The sequence below is a fragment of the Haplochromis burtoni genome, unplaced genomic scaffold (genome assembly GCF_018398535.1).
Source record: "Haplochromis burtoni strain Fernald_Lab_line unplaced genomic scaffold, NCSU_Asbu1 Contig_449, whole genome shotgun sequence".
NCBI classification, from domain to species: domain Eukaryota; kingdom Metazoa; phylum Chordata; class Actinopteri; order Cichliformes; family Cichlidae; genus Haplochromis; species Haplochromis burtoni.
The window spans coordinates 410,894-435,252 of record NW_024582810.1 but is presented as its reverse complement, the minus strand read 5'-3'; the positions used below and the strand labels follow the sequence as shown (position 1 = coordinate 435,252).

General features: G+C 39.9%; 1 protein-coding gene and 1 long non-coding RNA gene across 2 annotated transcripts in view; one reads left to right on the top strand and one right to left on the bottom strand.

The window, feature by feature from the left end:
* dcc (DCC netrin 1 receptor) overlaps positions 1-24,359 on the top strand; it is a gene marked incomplete at its 5' end in the record, with an annotated part of 257,227 nt that overhangs the window by 19,666 nt on the left and 213,202 nt on the right. The window contains 2 exons of the mRNA XM_014341226.2: positions 1,582-1,732; positions 6,148-6,284. Of these exons, the coding sequence (XP_014196712.2) occupies positions 1,582-1,732; positions 6,148-6,284 (288 nt within the window). The remainder of the gene's footprint in view (positions 1-1,581; positions 1,733-6,147; positions 6,285-24,359) is intronic.
* Positions 20,633-21,044, bottom strand: LOC121812158. Its single transcript, XR_006052894.1, has 2 exons — positions 20,928-21,044; positions 20,633-20,844 (listed from the first exon to the last, which is right to left on the bottom strand). It is a non-coding gene; the product is annotated as an uncharacterized LOC121812158 (long non-coding RNA).

Below are 24,359 nucleotides of genomic sequence, written 5' to 3'. Positions count from 1 at the left end.
TCAGCTTGGTGGAAAACTGCATGAGCTCATCAAGGTTAGGCTTCAAATAGAGAAATGTCAATGTGGAAGCAGAATTAGGTTATAAACGAGAGATGATTTCTCAAAATGCATTCAATCTTTTTCATCTAAATTGTTGATTTTTTTCCACTAAACTAAATGATCTTGTACAGACTTTCTGCATACAGATGCTTACCTGACAGTTATTTACAAGCTTTTTTTTTTAAATTAAGCCTAGTCTCATAGCATAAACTAAAAGATTTTAGGAGAACTTGTATGTTTTAAGGAATCCCTTGCAGGGACTTATCACCCTGGAAAGCAAGAAAAAAATAAAACATAAAAATTCAGATGATTCACGTGTCTTTGAAGAAACCATTTTATTGCACCAGCCTAACTGAGACCTTTTATATTTCCAACCAAGAACCAGTTTCCCTTTTCTTGTGTTGTGTTTACAGGTAGGAATACAACCGAAAAAAGCTTTTTATTTAAGCTTGTTTTTTGTACCTCTCCATACCGATGCTAGGTGTATTCAACCTTGGAGAAATCCAATAGTTGCTTTCTAATTAGTGTCAGGTCCTCAGCTGAGATGTCATCCAAGGAACTCCTCCCAAGAGCAAAGAAAGAAACAAAAGCAGAACCTTTGACTTTAGCTTATGCTTCTTATAGCTTACCTTTACTGACACATTTTTCTCAATAAGCTGGTTACTCATTGGCATGTAAATGATTACTGATTAGCTGTTCACATCTGTCCTCAGAACCAGCTAATCTTGCAGGACCAAGGACAGCAGTCACATCAATCAGCAATCATATAAACATGAAGAACTTTCTAAATAATGCATCTATCATAGTTTAAAAAGCTCCAATGGTTTACATGCTAATACAATTAAAATGAGAGCATTTGTTTCATTGCCAGGGCAGCATGTTGGTTAGCACTGTTGCCTTGCAGCAAGAAGGTCTTGAGTTCAATTCCACCATCAGGCCGGGGTCTTTCTGTGTGGAATTCGCATGTTCTCCCCGTGTTTGTGTGGGTTCTCTCCGGGTACTCTGGCTTCATCCCACAATCCAAAGACATGCAGTTAGTGGGGATAGGTTAATTGGGAACTTTAAATTGCCCATAGATGTATGGCACACTGGCAACCTGTCAAGGGTCTACCCTGCCTCTCACTCTAAGACAGCTGTGATAGGCTCCAGTCCCCCCACCCTGTGACTCTGAAAAGAAAAGCAGAAGAGAGGGGATAGAGGGGATAGATTATTTTATTTCCTGCCCACTTATGGAAGCCAATAATTCACCCTTTTCTGGTTCAACACAACCACCCATGATCCATCCATGCACAAAATTACTGTAAGGAAATTATTTATCCCGTTTTGTGCAGAATCCTCCTTCACTACCTTTGTGAAAAAAATAGAACACAATGAATGCTAAAAATGCTCTTTTGGCTGACTGGTTAACAAGCAGATGATTGCTGTTGTTTTCACACGGCATCCTTATAAAATGACACGTGGCCAAATTGTGTGTGTCTTAGAATGTATTAGACTATGTTTGACCTTTACCCTCTCCTTTTCTCCTTTTCTTTTCTCTTTCAGAACCTGGCGTCAGCAGGAACCTCCAGTTCCTTCAGAGCCCGACCCGAGTAACAGCTCTGCTGGGATCAGATGCGGTGCTTGAGTGTTCAGCCTCTGGTTACCCGACTCCGAGCATCCAGTGGAGGAGAGGAGAGGAACTGATTCAGAGCTGGTCTGTCTGCTTTACTGTGTTAATCCATGCTTAAACCACCAACAGCACACATCTGATTTTACCCACACTGATCCCAGTATGGCCCAGTGATTGCTATGCCCTGGTGGTAAATGTTTGAATGATTATGCGTATTCATAGCATTATATTTTTACATTCCTTTGCAGAAAAGAGTTATTACAACATATTAGCGAGTCACTAATACACTGAATTACCTTTTTTTAGTATGACCAATAGACAGCTGTAGTAAAACTAAAGTTTTGGACTCTTTATGTAAAAATAAATAACCTGAAACAACCTTTTGTAAACAACCTTTGGTGCAGTCTTCACTGACCCTACTTGCCCAACTTGGCTCCTAGAAATTTCACCAAATAAATTGGAAGAGATAACAGTAAGAACAAGATTTAGAATAAGGCTTAATAAGAAGTTTTTATTTATATTCATATTCCATAATTCTTCTTTAACACTGTTTGTCCCCTCTCATTTTCACCCACTCTTTGGCTCATCTCTGTGTGTGTAGTCAGTCCTTGTCTCTGTTTTTGTTTACCTTTGGTCTGTGTCTAGTTTGTAGTGGCATGCCTAGCTCTTACTCAGCACAATTATAGGAACCCATATGAGCAAGCACTTTGGTGACAATGGGGAGGAAAAGCTTTTAAAAGGAAGAAACCTCCAGAATAACCACACTCAGGCCATCTACCACGACTGGTTTGGGTGGGGGGAGGAAGACAGGACCAAGACATGCTTTGGAAGTGAGCCAGAGATTAATGATGACTAATCATTAAATGCAGAGTGGTGTATAGACAATAGAATAGGCTTTTATTGACATTGTACAACAAAAATTTGGGTGTTCCACACAAACGGTGCAGGAATAAATATAAATATTAAGACAGCAAGAATAAATAACAGACAAGGAGAGTACATACAAGCAAGTTGAATATATACAAAACAGGTTGAAGGCACACAATGTAAAAGGCACATTAGAGGACACGTCGCAAAGTGCTTGAAAGTAGTGCAAAGGATTTTGTCTGAGTAGAGTCTGTGTGCGAGTTGTCTGAGTGATGAGCGTTGCTCAGACCATGGCTCATGGCTTGGTGGGGTTTGTTTGTTTGCTGTCCTGGCCAAGAGGATGAAGCTGTTTGTGAGTCTGATCGTGTGGGACCTGGTCGACCTGAGGCGGTCCAGAGGGCATTGGGTCATTCAGGTGGGGGGTGCAATTGGTCGCCTGTGATGGTCTTGATTTTCACAGGCGATCTGACAATGGCATCCAGGGATGGCAGTCAATGATTTTTTTGGCAGTATTAATTACCCTCTGCACAGCCTTCCTTTTCTCAGTAGCGTACCTGCGTACCAAACACCCAGGCAGTACGAGAGCTTACTGTCCACTGAGGAGAGGTAGAATTTCTGGAGCAGCTTGCCATGCATTCATGTGTGGCTGGCAGTTTGCAGATGGAGATGGAAACTGAACTCGAACAGCTTATATTGCTGGAGCTTCAGAAAACCAAAATGCACAATCACAGAAACTGCAGACTAACACAGACATGAGGCGAAACAAAAATGGAACAGAGGAACAATGAGGATGTAAATACAGATGAGAGGATAGGAAACGGGTGGAGACACAGCTGCAACAAATCCAACTAATGAAAGAGGGGAAGCAAAACTGAACAAACACACATGGGATGAGGAACTGTCAAAATAAAACAGGAAGTGACATGCACACTGAGACAGACATGAGCTCTACATTAGGACAGCGAATAATCAGACATGGAAGCACATGACAGACAGAAGAGACAAAACACAGACTGGACACGAAAAAGGGAACAGGCATGAAAGCAAGCAATAACCAAAAGCTAAAACTCAGAGGCTCTTAAAAACTGAACATAACCATCTCTTTATTCCAGAGGATAAGAAAAGTCCAAACATACTCAAAAACCATGACACAGCTTCTCGGGCAGGTTAGGTACTGCTGGGCCTTCTTTATTAGGGTGATGATGTTGTGGCTCCAGGTGAGGTGTATGGAGAACATATAGTGAATGAAAAAGGTGAGTGAAGATTAGGGATGGGTATCGTTTAGGTTTTATCCGATACCGGTGCCAAATCGGTACTTTTGAAACTGTGCCGGTGCTCAAACCGGTGCTTAAAGAATGGAGAACACAAAATTGGTCCAAAAACCTCTCATGTTCAGCTGTTTTTTTGTAAAAAGATAACAATGTTAGCCTTTTCTGCAGCTATGGGGCATATATGGTATCACTCTTGGCTGGAAGCAGTGCTTAAACAATGGAAAAAACACAAACTTTGTCCAAAAACCTCTCATGTTTAGCTGTTTCCCACTTTTTCTTTGGTCATTTTAGCCTTTTTGGCCAGGGTGAAGGGAGTATCTGCCATCAAACAAGAGGACAGCCGCATGTAGCTATGATGATGTTTGCTAGTTCACCTTACATGCATTAATGTAATAACGTGGTTAGCCTACTCAACGTAAATTACACACGAACAACATTAAGCTACTCACGCAGAGAAGAACGGCTGCTGCTGCCATCATCATCGTCATCATTTCTGCTACACTGGCAGGGCTAGGGGCCAGGACTCTAATCTTTGGTTTCTTGGGGGATGTTGCTAACTCTGGGTCCGATAACAGGCATCACACCCGCAGTAGATGTGCACGGTGTGAGGTCTCGCAGCAAGCTATCAAATACGGCGCATTTCTCGCTTTTAAAAAAACACTATGCGTCGCCAGGTGTTTCATCAGATTTGAGGTGTTACCTCCTTTGACAGTATCACAGTATCACCTTAAAGCACTTGTTGCAGGCTGCTGAGTTTGCATATTTTGCTGTGAAGTACAGCCAGACTTTTGACCGCTTCGCCTTGGGCATTTTTAATCTGTAGCTCTGCTCTAAAAGAACGTACGTACCTGGACCCGCCTACTATCCTCGGAAACGTAAAATGATTGGCTAGAAGTGTATCACAGCTCAGGAAAAAAAAGCACCGAAATAAAGCACCGAAATGTGCGCTGCTTTTCGGTCTGGTTACTACCGTTTATGTCAGAACCGGTGCCATCATGGCACCGGACACCGGTACCCATCCCTAGTGAAGATGCCCCCAGTAGTTTAGAGCTATTACCGCATAACTAAGGGAGGATTCAGAATCACCTGGGTCATATAGCCCTAACAATATGCTTTATCAAAAAGGAAAGTTTTAGGATTTATCTTAAAAGTAGAGATGGTGACTTTTCCCCAAATCCAAACAGGAAGCTTGTTTCACAGAAGAGAAACATGAAAGTTGAAGGATCTGCCTCCCATAGTATTTTTAAATACTATAGGAACCACAAACAAGCCCAGTCTGTTGGGGTTTTATAGGTAGTATGAAATCTTAAAGATAGGATGGAGCCTGATTATTTAAGAACTTGGATGTGATGAAAAGGATATAAATGATTTATATCTTAGTTTTGTAATGTTTGGTTATCATCATTTGTGGTCCCCATCATGTTTCTCTTTCTCGCTGTCTCTGTGGTTGTCTGGTCCTGTTAGTTTTATCAGGTGACTCTTGTCCTCTCTCAGTCATGTCTCTGTGTTTATGCTTTTGCTACATAGAGTTTGCATGTTTTGAGTCTGGATCTCTGTCTATAAGCTTATGTTCCCTGTCTAATTTTGTCTCATGTCCCATGTGTATTTTGTTTTGCTGTTTGTAGATTCTGTTCACCTGTGTTCTCCAGGTGTTTCCAATCTGTTCTTACCTCATGTGTGTATTTAAGTCTTCCATCTTCTTTTGTTCATAGTCATGTTGTTGTCATACTTCTCCTTGCGTGTGATCTGTATTATCAGTATTGGAAACTAGTAAGTTTTTGATTTGTGTGAGAGTTTTGGTATTTTTGTATCTCCCTCCTTAAAATCCAGCAATAAAACAGTTTTATGTTCAGTCCTGTGTCCTGCAATTGGGTCCACAGTTTGCCAGCCACACACTGACTCATGGCAGAAAGTGTGTGGCCAGTCTTCTCTGACCTCCAACCTTAACAAATCATTTTTAAAGAATTGTTACTCAATATGTATTTTTGCTTTTATGGACCATTATCTGTAAACTGTAGAGATGGTTGTGTTGGAAAATCCCAGTAGATTATTGGTTTTTGAAATATTCAGACCAGGCTGTCTGGCATAATGAACCATGCCAAGTTCAAAGTCACTTAAATCCCCTTCCTTCCCATTTCCAATGCTCTGTTTGTACTTTATCACATTGTCTTGACCATGTCTACATGCCTAAATGCACTGAGCTGCAGCAATGGGTCAGATAGTTGCGTAGATCAGTTGCATGGGCAACAAGTATATATAGAAATAACTTATTATTAAGGTATCAAAGCTAGACTGATCGTTCCTCTATGCAAGTAACAAAGAAGCAATAATGAAATGCAAAAACTCTTTCCTCCCTTTTAGGAACAAGAAGTACTCTCTACTGGCGGGCAGCAACTTGATCATCAGAAGCGTCACTGACGACGACTCTGGCAGTTACAGCTGTACAGCCTCCAACAAGAACCACAACATCACTGCATACGCTGAGCTCAGTGTACTAGGTGAGGAAATACAATTATTATATGACCCTTTCCCACCAGGCGCATGACAGTCCTTACTTGGTCAAATATCAACTTACGTCCTAACTTGGATAGAAAAACAAGAACACACAAAGGTTTCTGTGTAAAATTAAAGAGCAAAACTGTGTCACTTACCAATGCTCCTTAGGTAAAAAAGGAAAAAAAATAACAAGAGTTGTTCCACCTCTGTGGAAATTAAAAAAAAAAAAATGAATAAGCAAACAGAATAGGGCGAAAACAGTTGGCATTGCTACATTGACAGATAACCTCCAGAATCAAATGCAGTGTTGTTGTTTTTCTGAGCTGACTGTTTGCTTCAGGAGGTTTTCATAAATAAAATATATTTGTATTTATTGTCTTACTGCTCCTCAGCAGCTCGTACATTCAAACTGAAGGTGCTCAAGGATTCTGTTGATTGTTTGGTTTGAAGCAATTATTTTCAAAATTTCTTTTTTCCTGAAATCTTATTCATTTCATATCAGTGCTAGCAGTTTTTCCTGTGAAGCGATTGTGTAGAGGTAATTATGAACATCCTGGGACTGTAACTCAGCAGCTGTGGCAAATCGTTCCCCCCAAAGTTTACAGACAAAATCTTTAAAAGGCTAAATGATAAACTAATATTGGTAAATATGAAAATCACCATTTGAATGTCTAGAGACTTCTGTAGTTTTTATTTTATTTATTTTTAAATTCATCGTGTATTCAGATATCCCCTGAAAAAGTTCAGGTTCAACAAGATTAAATTAGTTGTAAAAACAGATGAAACTGAGAATATGTAACAGAAGAGTTCTGAATAATGACTCTTCACTGACAGAGAAATAGCTGACCTAACTACCGGTATGCTAGAAAAGCTTTCTGGTGAAATATACAGATAAAACACACTCTGTGTGGAGAGTAAGCAGCGTTTAGCAGAAAAAGCCGTTTAATAATGTTCTTATGTGATGATGTACAAATTAGCCACGTACTTTTATTGGTTAACTACGCGGAGCTGTAAATGTCATGTTAAAAGCATACAAGTCTGCTGATAGCTACAATGTGCACAGGTCATTCAGGTAAAGCGAGAGCTACAAATAAACTGAGTTAATTTTTAATCCATGATCTAACAGGAATCACACCTGTGGTAAAAATTGGTTTCCCCTCATTATAAATATCAATCCCCACTAACAAAACAAAACAAAAACTATAGACTGTGGAAAGAAGAATTGAGGTATCCACCCTGAAGTGTGGATTTTGAGAATTACACCTCTGCTAAATATTTAAATAAAAGGTCTTTCAGTTGCCAGAATCACTCCTAATGTTATAATCAAGGCTCCAGACCATCTGTTTCAGGAGAGAAGCTGGTTCTTTAGGGCTGGTAGTGTCAATTTGAAACCAAGCAGAGACCTTCCTGTATTCCAGATCAGAAAACAAACTTCTAGAAGTCTAATACAAAATGTTCTCATCATTAATTGTGCCCTGATTTGTGTGTAATTCTCTCACAAAACTAGAAACTAATTGTTTGTGTTAAGGTCTTAGGATCACAAAACTATTTCCCAAGATAAAACTTGTATATAATTTGGGATAAATAATGTTCTAAATTGTTATTTTCCTCTAATTACAGTAAAATGTCTTTGTAGCATCTTTCAAAACTTTGTTGTTTGCTTCACAGATGTAGGCTTACCCTAAAATTATACGGATATATTCACATCAAGCTTTGCAAAAGCTAAACTTCCCCCAGGCTTCGTACAAGACTGAAAGCAATCTATATTTGTAGTTGAATCCCATCAGGCTGCTGCTGTGCTTTAAAGTCAGCACAATCTGTAGGGAAGTTTATCGTGCATGAAGTCTCTCAGCATCACCTCAGGAACAGCGCTGGACTGCAGGGTGAAATTTGTCCTGCGGTGACCAGAGCCAGAATTAGGTCAGTGGTCAAATGACGCCCACTGGGCTGAAAATACTTTTTTCCCCACATAAACACACATTGAAAGAAAAAAAAAAAAGCTGTCAGTGCCAGTAACAGTGAACTCATTTGTGTCACGAGCAGTTAAACATGACTGTTACAGCAATTTGTTTTTGCACCACTTGTGTTCGTGAGGAGTCAGCGAGAAGTCAGTGCCTCAGGCAGAGGAAGTGTTCGGGGGGATTTGCATGTGCGGCTTACTTAAATTAGCTTTCAGTCCTGTTTTAAAGTGCTCACCTGGACTAAGGTAAGGGAACTCAGAGCTATTTTTCCTATAGACTACTATACAATGAGCAATTCTTTGCAACCAGAGAAGTTGCCCCCTGCTGGTCAAGAATGCAGGTTTAAGGCCCATTTATATTGTCTTCACTTTTCAGACGTAACAGCTACATCAGTCTTTTCTGCTTTCTGTAGTTTGAGGAAAGGATAAATGTGAAATATTCTTTAAGTGGATTCAAGTTGCAGAAACTTTATCCCAGATGACCGTATATTCTTTTTGCACAACTTAATTGGCATTCTCATTTAGTTAAATGGCAGGGCTTTGTTTTTCACACAGAACTAAAGTTAGGAAGTGACAGACAGAAAAGTTTTCTTGCCACATGAAGACATTAGGTCTTCTTCAGACTAGCTGATGAACAGGTGTTTCTTTTAATGCTGTCAGTACCACAAGATTTTTCCGTACAATTAGAATCCGTGATAGCACCTCTAATGAAACACAAGCTAGTCTTATTTTTCTACAGCAGAGAAAGCTGAAATCAAACAGAAGCAGCTGTTGTTTGTTGGACTCAGGAGAAAATCTGCAAATTAACCTTCGGGTATTTTCAGTCTCCTTCCAGCTGGGCCTCTCTGCTCGTCTCTGTCCTTTCATGTCTTTGTCTCGGTGTCCCCTCTGAGTCTTTCTCTGTGCTCGCACCACATTCATATTCTGTTTACACTCCACTCTCAACGGCCACTGCCGGCAAACATCACATGATGTTTACAATAAACAGGAGAAGAGTCTGCGTCTTCAGTGTGTCACGCCTCAAATCTGATCATAAAGTGCCATGTTCTGACATGTAAACACGAGTCGTACATTTCCAAAGTGTGTGTATTTGTTCCTGAAATGTACCGTAACACACAATGGTCCCAGAGACTGTGTTGGTTTGTGTTGACAGAGAATTTCAGGAGGAGCCTTCATATGTAAAGGAGAGAACCCTTTTAAAAAAAGCTCTTGAATCTTTGTTTTCTTCTGCTTATGCAGCTCAGAGTTACAGAGAAATGGGTGAAAAAAAGTGTCCACATGTGTCTTTCCTCTTATAGATCTGAAATAGCAATAAGCTGGATGAGCTGGCAGTGAATGGAAGGCTCTGCTCTTTTATTCTCTAATAGCTAATGTGCAGTCACTAATATATATTGATCCACTATTCCTGAAAACAAACTTTTTTTTTTACATAAATCTCTAAAGGCAAAGGTTAAAAAGGGATAATTTGGGGTTGAGAAGGGACGTCCCCTGATTCCCCAAATAGAGAAGCATTTAACAAACAATAATTGCTCAAAAATAAAAGGCTTAAAGCGCACTGTTCTGCTCATTTCAGCTCCAGCTTTATTTTATTTTTGGATTTTACTAGAGCAGCTGTGTATAATGCAGTTTAAAATAATGCTTATTTGTCTTTTAGTTCTATTTAATTCGATTAAATTGAATTCTATTTATATAGCACGAAATCACAGTTGCCTCAAATTGGTGTATAATTTAAAAGAAAGAAACCCCCAGCAATCAGCCAACTATCTGTGAGCAAGCACATTGTGACAGTAGGAAAGAAAACCTTTTAACAGGAACACACAGGCTCAGGGAGCGGCAGCTATCTGCCACAACTGGATGAGGATGATGGGAGTTGGACAAAAAATCATGTTCTGAACTGTTTTAGCCCCCCCCCCCCCCACCAAGTTTTTTTTTCCTGATCAATTGCCACACAACACACAAGTGTAAAGCAAGTGGGTGGGGCTTGCGTGCAACTCATGGATGTAAGGCCAAGATAAGTGTATACGCAATAACCTCTGCTATACAGAGCCAGGAATATAGAAAACTGTGAAGCTGGGCATTGAAAGCTTGTACTTGTACATACACTAACATTTTAACATGTTTTGTATTGCAACAGTAAAATAATTAAAAACATATTAGACTCCCTTTAAGTCACAATAGTGGCTGCCGTCTGCCCGTCCTTTACCATGGAGTCCTTTGTACAGCTACGGTACTTTCTTGAAAATTTATTTAACTGCACTCTAATCCCTGTGCAATTAAATGTCTGAGTGGGCTAGGGTTGAATGAAAGAAAATGTTCAGCTAAGGCCGCCAGATGAAGAAATCCAATTCAGATAGATTTGAAATCAAAAGCAAACTTTAATCAAAGTTACTTGCATGCACACTAGAAAATAGCTGGATAATCAGCAATAAATCCAACATAAGATGATGAAACAGAAGAACAGCAACTTAAAACAAAAAAAGGGATACATGGAAACACTGTAAATGAGGTGATAACTCAAGTAGGTGAATAACAAAGGATAAATGCTAAAAGAAAAAGCATGACATGAACTGTACCAGAGCCTGCAGGAGGTGGGTGGGATTGATGGGGGGCATATAAAGCACATGACTGTCACACTAGAGACGTTTCATCTACACCTCTGTCACTTGTTAAGCTCAGACAATAAAGAAAAATACTTTTTTAACCCCGTAGGCACTCAGATGTGCTTTTGAATTTTCTACCTGGAAAATAATAAAATAAATGAATATAAATCAGTCGGTAACGGCTCCACGCCTGTAAGGCCAAACAGCCTGGGGCTCTGTGAATAAGCATCACTTGGGGAGTTTTGAAATAGAATTAAAATCCTTGTCCCATCATAATGTCAGTGAGCAGAAGCCCCATTGCAGTAACTCAATTAATGATGATGCTAGCACAATGATGGAGCTTACGGCTATTATTACAAAGAACAATTATAAACAGACACATAAAAAATACTGAAAGTCAAAGCAACCATTTTAATAACTTTAAATGAGAACTACAATTACTCTACACATAATGGGCTCAGGACAATCTTCTCAGGACAACAATTATCACATCTTTGAACAAATAATTGAGCTGAACCTTTCTCCAGAGTGAACTTTGTGTCTTCTCTCTATAATGTCAGATTTTCTTTCTGCAAAGCAGTGTCAGTAACCACATGCAAGTCTTTACAGAGGGAAGAAACAAAGGATTAAGCAGATGTAAGAAGAAGGGGGAGAATAAGGAAAAAGAATTCAACTTTGTGGAGTAAAGCTGGTGCATTTCTGATGGAGGTGAAGCCTTTCTACACTTTGTGCATTTTAATCCATCTCTCCATCATTTCCCCTCTTTAAATGTTTTTTTGATTCCTTATTTCAGAGCTGAAGGCGACATGGTATTAAACTGAAGTTTCTCTTATCATGACGAGCCTCGAGCTATCTGTAAATCCACTCTCAATTTATTCATTCATCCCTCCTGTGTCTGCCTTTTATCTCCGTTTGCTTCATCTGCAAATTAAATATATTTGATAACGTGAGCAGTTTACCTACACGCTCCATTTACACACTTTCTCTGCATATTAATGGACAAAATAACATGAAGATACATACATACATACATACACCGGAAACATTCCTCTGAGATTTCTGTACGAAATGTCGTCATCACACAGTTTCTACAGATTTGTTGGTATCGCATCCATAATGACAATCTTCTATTCCACCAAATCCCGAACGTTCTTCATTGGACCAAGAGGAACAACTGAACAGGTCTACCTAAGAGTGTGAGTGTTCTGAGGTCCTCGTGACTCACAGAAATATGGAAATGATTACAATCAAATTTCATAAATGCTTCACATTAAAGGTCTTCGAGCAGCTGAGCAGGAATGTTATCTCGCTCTTGTTGGAGGCTTTTAATGTGAAACGTCTTCAGGAGATCCTAATTTGCCTTGAACTCTTATAAAGTGGCAGGAAAGTAAAAGTAAAGAGAAAAATGTGCTTCAAAAAGACACTGAGGTGGCGTCATATTTAACGTTTGTTTTTTATTTTTATACACATATTCAGTCTCTTCATAACCTGCATTTAAATTTTTTGCATGGTGCCATAAATGCTGCATATACTTTTTTTTATCAGCTCATTAGTGTTAAGGATTTGGAAATGAAATCTCGCTGTTTATGGCCTCTAAAACATTTTACTGAGTTCAAAAGTCCTCTGAGGACAAAGTAAACAGTTCAAGAGTGTTTATTGGTGCTTCCTCTTTAAGTTTAAAATATAAGAAGTCATAAAAACCCTACATATTAATGACAAAGTTTCCCGGACATGTGAGCGACTCACTTCCCCAGTGTCTCTCCTACATTGGCATTAAACTAAGAAATATGTTGTGCTAATATGCCCCATTACACTTTGTTTTTTTGCTAAATGGAGGCAGTTAGATGCTGATGAATATCCACAGCTAGGTGAAGTATGGAGATGTGTGTATTCTGACTCCACAGGGCAGTGACCATGATTAGATGATTAGGATAACGAATGTGTGTGTTGTTTTCCATAATAATGAGTGCAGCCCGGCTCATTAGCCACTTCCTGTTAGCAGCTTAATGAAAGCTGTGAGAAACAAAGCCAGCGCTGCAGCTATCAGTCATATTCACGGTGCTGCTGTCAGCACAGCCAGCTAATATTTCAGGAGGATGTTAATAGAAAAAAACAAGACAAAAGCATCTTACAGGTCAGAGGAGAAATGTTTATTTTGTTATTGTAAAGATTTTATAGTGTTATCATGAGAGGTTCTTCTTGCTTTCATAGCTTTTAATGGTTGTTTTTAATTGCAGGGTATTGTTGTATTATTTTAATATTATATATGGGATTCCAGTGCTGTTACAGTATTTATGATGTAATCTGTTTTTGAAATATAAACTCATTTTCAGTAAAATGAGTGCAAAATAGAATGAACTCAATAAGACTGAAAAAAATAGCAGATATTAGCTTTGCGTTAGATTTGACTAAAAATAATCAAACGATCCCTCCAAGAATCGAATGCCGTTCTTATGGTGACTGTTGAATGCTGCCTTGTTTGATGAGTCAGGCTTCACTAAATCAGCTGAATAACATTAGCTTACTTGCTAACACAGACAAAATATATGATCCCCCAGCATAACCAGCTGTACACAGTGAACTTCAAGCAATCTCGTTGCCTTCGAAATTGTTCCTGTTTGATGTCTTCTTCTGTTTTTTCTTTTTTTTTCTTTTCTTCTTATGCTTGGTTGCCTGTTTTCTTTTCTTTTCTTTTTTTTTTTTTTTGCCTGTCCCGTTTGGATCTTTAGTCATCAGAATTGTTGTCTGAAGGCCAAGAAAGATGCCAAGCAGATTTACTTTACCAATTGGATCATCATGGCCTTGCCATATTGGTCCATTTGATAGACCTTTATTATAATTATGTATTTATTTTATTTGATTTTCGGTTGTTACAGACATGACTGGGGGATAGGACAGGGAGAAAGAATGAAAGAAAGAGAGGGAGAGAAAGAAAAATACAGGGGGGAAGAGATGGCGAGAAAGGGGGGAAGAAAAAAAAAGAAAAACAAACAAAACACCTGGATCACCTGTATGGAGATAAGAGAAAACAGAAGAGAAAACAAACAAGAAAGAGCAACATAATAAATACAACATCATCACAATAAACTAGCTAACGGTAGATACTAAATATTACATGTTATTGTGCAGTACGCAAGATCGAGAGCGCACAATGTGCTTTGAGGCAGCAGCCAAGAAAGGTGTAGTTTGTGTCTGTGAACACCCGTGTGTACACCTGTGTGCACACCTGTGTGGATCAGCACGCTTGTATTCAAAAGGTTTCTCCATGTAACGATCTGCTAGGGAGTGTGGGGAGCCATAGCCCCGCCCCCAAGGGCATGAAGCAGGTATGGAGGAGATTCAGGCCCCAGAATACGAGGACCCAAGGAGGACCACCAGGGGGACCTGTTTGATGTCTTCAAAGCAGTTAGTGTGCTAACAGTCTGCTATTGCATATAATTGTTATCTTGATACCATTCATTAATTCGTTGTCATTATTTAACTATGATAAATTGGCAAAACCCACTAATTGCCATTTCTTACAAATCTTCATACAAAGAAAATCCGATTAAACAGAAATTAGCATGAAGTGCTTACATTTCGAGTCAAAACTAAATTCTTGTAAATGTGAAACAAATTCAGAAATTCCTCCACAAATAGTGAAATAGTTGCTGCAGAGAAGCACAATGACCCAGAATGACTTTGTGTACCTTTTTTTAGAGGAATATAACAAGTATACATTCAGCTGGCATTCATTTGAGTCAGACCGCTACTTCAAAGACACGAGCTGAGCTCATCAACGCAGGCTGACATTAAATGATTGCAGCTTGCTGGCAATCTGTCTGCATTTACAACGTGCCTCGAGGCAACTGCTGTAAACTGAATTAAATTGAATTGCAATTATTTGCAAACCAATCTGATAGTGACTACAGTCGGTCCGAGTCAGACTGTGATTGTTTGGAGACAGGTTGCCTCCCGCCTAGAAATCTGTACATCATCTTGTAATGAAAAGATCCACCTAGACACCTCTGCGTGTCCAGTTGGTCACAGCTACTTCTATTTGGTCTCAGACAGCAAAAAAATTAATTGAAGTCATCAGTCAATGACCAATTGTTTTTTCTAGTCACGTGGAGGTTTCTGTTCTACCTTTAGTGTGACTGAGCCACGACGTTAGCTGCGTTGCTAACTGTTGACCCAGAGGAAAATTCAACTGATGTTCTTCTCATAGAAGATACTCCATAGGCTGTTAAGAGCAACAGTCTGTGGTATTGGCAATAAAAATCAGTTAAATTATGAAACACAAGTTACCTAAAATAGCTGGACTGTTCAGGCAATCATTGCTGCGAGCAGAAGTGAGTGAGTCCTGAAGGTGCGACTGAAGCGTTACGTGCTTGCATTTAAAAGGAGAGCATTGTGGTGTAAATTGAAACACTGTTAATGCAGCTACAGATTCACTGCAGTCACATGCACACGGGCACACAAACATGGCTAAACCACTAACTGCACACGCACACACAAAAACGAATTCGTAGCAGCAAAACTGAGATTGGTTTAGTCTCTGTGGTCTGCGGTGATTGTCTCTCTTTGCTGTAGAATCATTAAGTCTCTCTGTTAAAAAAAAAAGAAGAAGGATAGCAAACACACACACACACCCTCCTGGTTGTGGCCTGCGGGGTTCCTCTCCTGATTAATTACCGGCTCTGTGAATTACTGTGGGTGTTTTAGAAAACATTTAACAAGCTGCCAAACTCCCCCACTGAGCCGCCGGCCGGCCCCGCCGCCGCTTGCCTAAAGAGACTGAAAGACATGAAAGAAAGAGCGGAGCGATAGAGGGGGCGGGGTCACGGGGCTCCTGTAGAGAGGGAAGTCTTCACTAATACAGAGGGAGGATTTAAGCGTGTCAATATGTCTGCCAGTGCAGCCAAGACCAGAACACTGTCAGAACGGACAAACTGCCAGAAGTGCCCCTGGCTCTCAGATATTTTTGAGTTGTCTCTTTGTGGCTTGCTGGATGAAAGCACAGTGTCCTGGAAAGTGTTTTTAGCATAAAAATAGCTTCAATTTAATTTGAAGTATCATGGGGAGTTGGAGGGAGCCGAGGGATGAATAACGCTTGAAACAAACTAATAGGCAATAAACAAAACAGTAAGTAAGTGAGGTTAAAGTTTAACTTAAAGTCTTTAAGTTGAAAAGTGTGTCAGCATCTACACGGATAACATATGGTCATACTAAAGGTTTCGTATCCAGGACATAGGTAGAGACCTAGAAGCTACATTTTTTACTTGCCTTTTTACTTATTTTCTTACTTGCCTCAATGCTTTCTTCCTTCAGTAGATGCTTTTGTTTCAGTGGTACGTTTTGTTTCTTTGCGTTTCTTTTCTAGACAATAGTCAGAACATATCTCCAGTTCTTTCTATGTCTCCAACTGATAAATAATCCTTCCAAACATTTTTTGATCCAGATGAACTCCAAAAGCCTCATCTCTGGTAACATTTTCATGTAATTCAGTGTATGACTTTTGGAGTAATTCTGCCTACAAACACAAGAAAATCAAGTGAGACCTTTTAGAAGAGGAAATTCGGCTAAACTTTTGTGAGAGGTATAAGGTTGGGAAAACATGGATTAGCATCTTACAATTTCCTTTAAGAGCTCGTGATAATTGACAAACAGATCGTATTACAAAACACCGTGAATGAGCCTAAAATTAGCATATGGTGTTCTCATCCCGTGGTGTCAGACCTTACATCTCACTGTATGTCTTTTCTTGATTTATTGTACAGACTACATCTATATTGTCTGCTGACCCAGGTTTATCAGCTACCTTCTTTTTGGACCTTTGAAACACTTTGGTTTGGATAAAAATGTGCATGTTTGCAACATTGACCTCTAAGTTGAGAGTAAATGCCCTGGTCTCATCGATACCATGAACTGGTTTTCTGGACCTTGTGATGAAAAACACCTTGCAGGTTACTCACATGCCAGAAGGTTTGACAAAACAACATTATTTGGTAATGATGGGGTTAGACAGAAAATCTTGACCCTGGGCCAGGACACAAACTTTCCACCAACCTGTTATTGTCTTATGTTCTACATCTGTCGCACAATATGTACAGCGGAAGGAGTCCAAGACACACTTTGGGGTTTCTTTGGAGAAAAGTCAAACAGTCTTACCCTACCTACTTCATTAGTAATATTATGAAATCTTACAGCATTTTAAATACAGCAAAACATATAAAATATCTTAAATTCAAAGGTGCATTGTCTCCAAGACTCTGGACATGTAATCAAGCTTATGAGAATGTGTGGGAATTACAAAAGTCTGCAGGAGGTGTTTGGTACTTTTTGGGGATTTGACTTCATCCTGAACAGACAAGGAAGTTTCTGAAGACTAACCACCAGCCACCATAAATGCCATCATATCCAGTGTACATTATTTATGTCTGCTGTAGATTTTAGCGAGCAGTTCTATAAAATTCCGATACATATCATTCTCTTCTGTCTCTAATTCTTTTATAACCCCTCCTTTCCCCTCCATATCCATTATTCTACAGATTAAAGCACTGCTGGCTCTTTGGTCACGTATGTTCAGGCCATGTAATCCTTCTCAGTCTGTCCAGCGCACCGCCACTGCTCATTTCTTTCTGCCTGATCGCAGGTTTTTAATGCGTCCGCAGAGGCCAACAAATCAAATCATCCTGACCCGTCCTTTGTCTCTTAAGCTTTGTAATCCAGGATTTGAACTCAATCAAGTCGCAGTGGGGGAAAGAAAAAGGACTTTGTGTGACTTTTCCCTAGGGCTGACCCCGAAGGGAACTAACCTGCCTCATGTTTTATACCCATCAGGCTCTCTTTGAGCTGAAATTTCAGAGCTGATTATAAAATGTCGCTCTTGTAGAGGAATATCTTCTTCAGCTCGTCCATAAGACAAATGAAAGTAAAATGCAGGAGGTGATCAGTTGCAGACATCTGTTCGTTTTTACCATCTGTTAATGCTGCAGATTGTTTGGATGTTTGTGATGAATGTTGAGAGATTCCCAGTTCCTTTTCACCAGTCGGATCAGCGCCTGTTTCGTTCTTGTTTGCCGTCTTTATTCCTGCCATCTGTGTGTCTGTTGTTTGGGAATTTTTGTTATATAAAATTCTACTTCTTTGAGGTGATTTAAGAACTGAAGGTTATTCTGATTCTTTACTTTTAGCACAGTCTGTCCTTCTAGTCTGTCCTTTAAGACGATATGATGCCTAGACACTCATTCTCTGCGCTGCAGATAGTTTCTACACACAGCGGCTTGTTTGACCTTTAACCTTGCACTGCTCTCTCTCAGTCTGGTCTGGTTTTTCCTTACTACAATGTCAGTTTGTCAGTGTCCTCCCTCCTGCTTGTTTGTCTGAGGTGATTACCTTCACGCTGGCTTCACCTGTTCGTCCGGACGGACAGCTCCGGCAGGGAAGGGCAGGTGATGTCAGCCTCGGAGGTTTCGACCCGGCTGCATCTCTCAGCATGGAACATGACTTCACTGATCTGACAGGATTTAGGTCAGGGCTGTTGGACGGCGAGAGCCACGCTGAGCTAATTAGACTTTATAAATATCCACTGTGTCATCCCGTCATGATGACCACCACTGTTGCCTGTTAAACTGCTGCCATGGCAACCAGCTGGAAGTCAGTCTTCCTGCTGTGAGCTGCATCTGAGGAAGAAATCCCATGTAAGCTCAGCTGTCTTTCACTTCTGTGTTCGGACAGCAGAGAACAATCAACAGAGAACAATCAGTCTGAAAAGGATTTGAGTGCTCAAAATTGTAGTAACATCAAGGGGGGCAATATGTTCGTGCCAAAAGCTGGAATTTCTCTAATGACCCATACAGATCGGCACCACAGTGAGTGAATAACCCTGGACTTCACTGTTAAAACGCTTGACCTTATAGCAAAAAGCATGAATATAACATAAATGCACTTTGCTGCATTTCCTCTTGATAACAACTGAAAAGAGGGCAATTTAAAAAAAAAAATAATTTAAATTAATTCACCGTCTTAAGTTGTATTAAAGTTTCCATTGTTAGGGCCTTGAATGGATATCAACATAGTCTTTTTGGCACTGAACTTGACTACTAGACAGTTTTGTATTGTTTGAGCCTTATGCAGTATTTTAACTGATTTTGTGCATTAAAACATGACTTGTTGTGCAGTCATGCTGATTTCCATGGTAATTTAACATTTTATTAGGTCTTCATTAGAAAACAGCTACCATCAGATTGAACAGAAAGCATTGACCTAACATGCGGGGCACATTGAAAACCTGGACGATTCACCTCATATGGTAAATTAGAAGAGAAGACAATGGGTTTTGTACTAAGAGACCATTGAAAAAGTCTAGTACAGTGGCGATCGTGGATCAAGAGTTGGGAGTTCGCATTCTAATTGGAAGGTTGCCGGTTCGAGCCCCGGCTTGGACAGTCTCAGTCGTCTTGTCCTTGGGCAAGACACTTCACCCGTTGCCTACTGGTGGTGGTCAGAGGGCCCGGTGGCGCCAGTGTCCGGCAGCCCCAGGGTGGCTGTGGCTACAATGTAGCTTACCATCACCTGTGTGTGAATGGGTGGATGGCTGGATGTGTAAAGCGCTTTGGGGGCCTTAGGGACTAATAAAGCGCTATACAAATACAGGCCATTTACCATGAAAACTGAATGTTACGTAGCACTAATTACCAGATATGTGTACTTTATGAATGCAGCTTGTTAACCAAGCTAGCTAGCATTAGCCGACTTATCCTCTAATTTATAAGAGGTCACTCTTCTACTCTTCTACAAAAGCAATAAAAAGGGGACTACCGTAGTGCCAGATTCGGTTTATCTAGTGTCAACTATCCACATGCAAAACCATAAATGGCAACAAGATTTTGGACACGTTCTTCTGAGATCCTATGACATTTATGCTAGCACACTGCTCTTGAACAGCCTCAAGGTCTTACAGGATTCAGGATCTGGTAACTGTGAAAGTCACTGAAGTCCACTACACCAGTTTCAATATTTATGAAACAAACTTTGCTTTGTGACACAATTTATTTTGGACACACGTGGTCAGCAGATATACTCAGTTATGGCGTGATAAACATAATTGATTGGAAAGACGACATTCCCTACACAATTTACAACACCAACAGCAGCAGCCTGGACTGTTGACACAGGGCAGGTTGAATCCATGTATTCATGCTGCAAATGCCAAATTTTGGACTGGCCATCTGCAGACCAGACCACATTTTTTCAATCTTAAACTGTCTAGTTCTGGTGAGCCTGTGCCCACTGAAGTCTCAGAGTTGTGTTCTTGGCTGACAGGACACCCAGAGTGGAATCCAGAGTGGTCATCTGCTGTTGTAGTGCCATCTGGCTTTAAGGGTGGATGTGTTGTGGATTCTGAGAAACCTTTCTGTGGTGAAAATGCAGATCACCAGTTTAAAACACCCAAACCAATCCAATCTGAGTCACAGAGTTCCCACTTCTTCCAGTTTGATTTGTAAAGTTAACATTAAACAAAGCTATTTTAAAAATGTAATTTTTTTAAACAATTGTTAATATAATTTTTTGTCTGTTCCCTGGATATTTGACCTTCTCTTCTCTCTGTTTTTTTTTAACTTTTGTGTTCAGAAATCATTTCATTGTCATTCAGTCCATAAAGGAAATTTCAGTTGCGTTTTGATCAAAGATGCACTATTTAAATAGTGAGTCTTTGGTCCCCCAGTTACCCATTAAAACATCTCTAAAGGCTTTTCAGTTTCACTGTTACGGTTTGGAGGAGGACTCAAGCGCAGGACTCCGGTTCTGATGCTCACAAGAAGGATTTATTTACAATTCACCAGGTGTATATACAAGAAGGTGCGGGGGGTGCTATATACAGCTGAGTGAGGGAAGAAGGGGTCTCCAGGGAAGTCCAGGGGGAAAGCACGCATTCTTCAGATCATCCACACACACGATCACAGGCTCACACTCCGACACTGCCACACGGGAATCACACGGGGAAAAATCCAGGAAGCTCTGTAGACAGGGAGACAGGGTTAAGAACGACGCACAGAGGAAAACACTCTTAACTAAACTTGCTGCAGCTTGACTTCACTAACGCGTGGTAGACAACGATCCAGCGATGAACAGCAGTCGCCTCCTGATTTAAATGCTGATCGTCTTAATGAGACCCAGGTGTCTCATCTGTCGAGGGCGTGGGCCGAGGGCGTGAACCCACAATGAGTTCCGCCCCGGTGAGAGAGAGAGAGCTGATCAGCCTGCAGCTGATCCGCCTGGCCGTGACATTAACCTTGAGTAATGTAAAACTGAATACTTTAGTGTACATGAATATAGTAAATGTGATTTAGTAAAATGAGAACGATGAGATCTCTGAACCCAATAAATGTAATGTAGTTTTTATCTTTTTATCTTTTTTATCTTTTCTAAGTTTTTTTTAAAGTGTTTTACATTTTTACCTCACAGCGTTATACCAGTAGCTCTCAGATAATGTGCTGATCAAATTCAGGTTTGTGACAGCCACACATTATTTCTTGAACATATAAAAGACAACAAGGGAGTTATGAAACAAATGCTAATTTATTATATTAGTGATTTAAAAATAAAAGTTTCATTTCCGTTTTATTTATATAGCACCAATGTCCTAACAGCAACAGTCGTCTCAAAGTGCTTTAAATTGTACAACCCTCTCAGTCAGAGACATGATTTCAAAGACACGTACACGGTAGATCCTGAGATTATGAAAACACGACACATTAAAGGCCCTGACTGATTGTGAAGAGGGTAATAAAGAAGGGGAAATCTATCACTTGTGTGGAGCCCAGCAACTTAAAAAAAATCGTTTAAAAAACTGTCAGGAAACAGTTCTGTGACAGAAAAGTCTAATGGCTTCATCTGTATGATGAACAGCCAGAAATAGTCTAATGCTAACATGGTGTCACAATTTAACATCCCAGAGAATTCTGGGAAAAAACAACCAGATGTAGGAGGTTTGTTGGCTTGTTTGAAAGTCTCTGGTAAGACAGCGGTGTCTAATGTCTGTGCTAAGGGAATGATGATAGTCTTAAAACAAGTCGAAATCCTGCAAATGGCCTCATAAAAGTGTGTCACGTGATTAAAAAAAATCTGCTTTGAAACTAGAAATTTGCAAAAGCATTTATCTAATGAAGTCCAGTCACTTTCTTTCAAGCTGCTTAGACCACATTTCTGTACAATAATAATAGTTTTAAAGAGGTGAACAGAGTAAACAATGAATTCTGATTATTGTTACATGTAACCTCTTTACATCCACCAAGTCACTGATGACACGTTTAGGGCTAAGATCAGGTAACCCCGTTTTTGCCTGTATGTAACCCTGTAACCCTCTAAGATCGAGCTTGTGTCCAGTGATGATACCAATTTTAAGCCTTACCCTGAGCAATTTTCATGAAAAATTTAATTTGCATGTTCCTTAAACCAAACCCACCCCTAACAGTACCTAGATTAGTGGTGACCTGGATGTAACTCAATGCATTACAAGGTTACAGCCATTAAAGAGTAGTCTGTTACTTTATAGAGTGTCCTATGGTAGTGCACATTGCATTTCCACTAAGCATACTGGTGGAAGTATGCAGAGAGAGTGTGTACCTCTGAGTATACTGAAGTTTCCTCTAATAAATGGGAAACTTTATCTGTAGCGTGCTCTCGTGGATGGACACCAGTTTAAGTGTTTCCCTTGCTGCTCTTTGAACTCGCTCTGCTCTCACACATTGATTCATGCCAGGCCGTGCATCTTGATTTGCAAACTGATTACCTTTCCTCTTTGCTTTGTGCTCGCTCAGTAATTCTGTCAAAAATGAGCACTTGTTTAAGAATGCGCAGACAGAAGATTCAGCAGCTCTCGGTGTGAACGGTTAGAGTCTCTGTAAGAAGTCTTGTGCTGGAGTTGTAATGAATCTGGCCCTGCTGAGACATGGAAGCCTAAAGTGCCTCATTTTGATTGAAAATTGTTTGTTTTCACTGGCACACAGAGACAAAAAGGTGCTCTTGATGAGTTTTCTCCTTTCCTCAGCTTTGACAAACACAACATCCATGAAAAGTACCTGTTGGCATCACGTTTGCCACCCTCAGAGACAGAGCACATTTGCTTGGGTGGTGCAGAAGAGTATGAATGTAATTGTCAAAGCTGACACAGGTTTAGAGTTAAAAAACTGGTAAAGCATTGGTAAGAAAGAACCTGAAAACATCATCTATCTACAAATCCAATTCCCTGATGGACATGGATCAATGTGTCATTAGGAATAATCCAAGATTGTGCTAATACATAGACATATGGCACTGCTCTTCAAATTATTACATGTGCTTACAGTTACACAGAATGCGGTACTTTTCCAGAAGCCAATTTTATTTTTATTTTTTTACATTTCTGCTTAAAATCACACCCAAATTCAGCCAAAGTGGCTCCACAGCTGTGAGGTCAAACTGAATAACCTTGAGCTGTTCAAATAACACTTGGGAGATTTTAAAATGCAGTAAATCTCTGTGTTCCCATCCCAAGGACAGAATCTGGTTTGAAATGCAAATAGAAACTGACATTTTTACTCCTACATAATCAAAATGGTAAATTCACTGAGACCGATATTAATCAACCTGTTAGAGAAAAATTTCCTCTAAGACTCCACCAGATTTGCTCCTTTAAGTGAATATGTCACTTTTGGCAGCGGCAGCAGGTTGTTTTTAAATTCAGATCAGATATTACTTGGCCCTGTCACGAGGACCTCAGTGGTGGAAAGGAATAAGGGTTATAGGGAATACACAGGCAGTGAATGAGAAAGTACTAGAAAAAAACCCTTTGATTCATTAAACTAGTCACCTTGTATTCTTTATTCAGCCCCTAATGAGTCATTTAATTCTATTTAAGTTACACAATAAAATCTTTGCAGCCTTAATTCTTTTATATCAGACATTATGAGTGAGGCAAACCAATGCTGCTCATATGGTGCATCAACTCAGTCTCCGCATAAATCACAAATCAAGAGAGAACTAGGGCTCGTTTCTGATGACTTCTATACAACGAGATTTATTTTTGAGATTTTTGAGAGAACAGTGTGTAAGGCTGAAAATAATATATTATTAATATTATATGATCAGCACCATGGACAGCAACTACAGCCAGAGGTCCAGGGAACACACGTGTATCTAAATTTATGCTCGGGATTCCCATATACTTGTTTGAACATTCACCTAGGGACCATTTTTGGCCCAAGGACTCACTCAGTTTTCTTCAGTTAGGCTGACAGAAGCCTGAAAGAGATTCAGCCTCACTAAAGTAACATAACATAACATAACATAGGTGCTGTAGTATCTATGAGTGTAAAACCAAAGAGCCCATTAACCTCAGGTCCTCACAGACTGACTGGATTGGTCGCTATATAACAGGCAAAGTCATTTACAGATATCATCGTTCAACATTTATTTCCAATGGACTAGCTTCTCTCTATACGTCACACACACACACACACACACACACACACACACACACACACACACACACA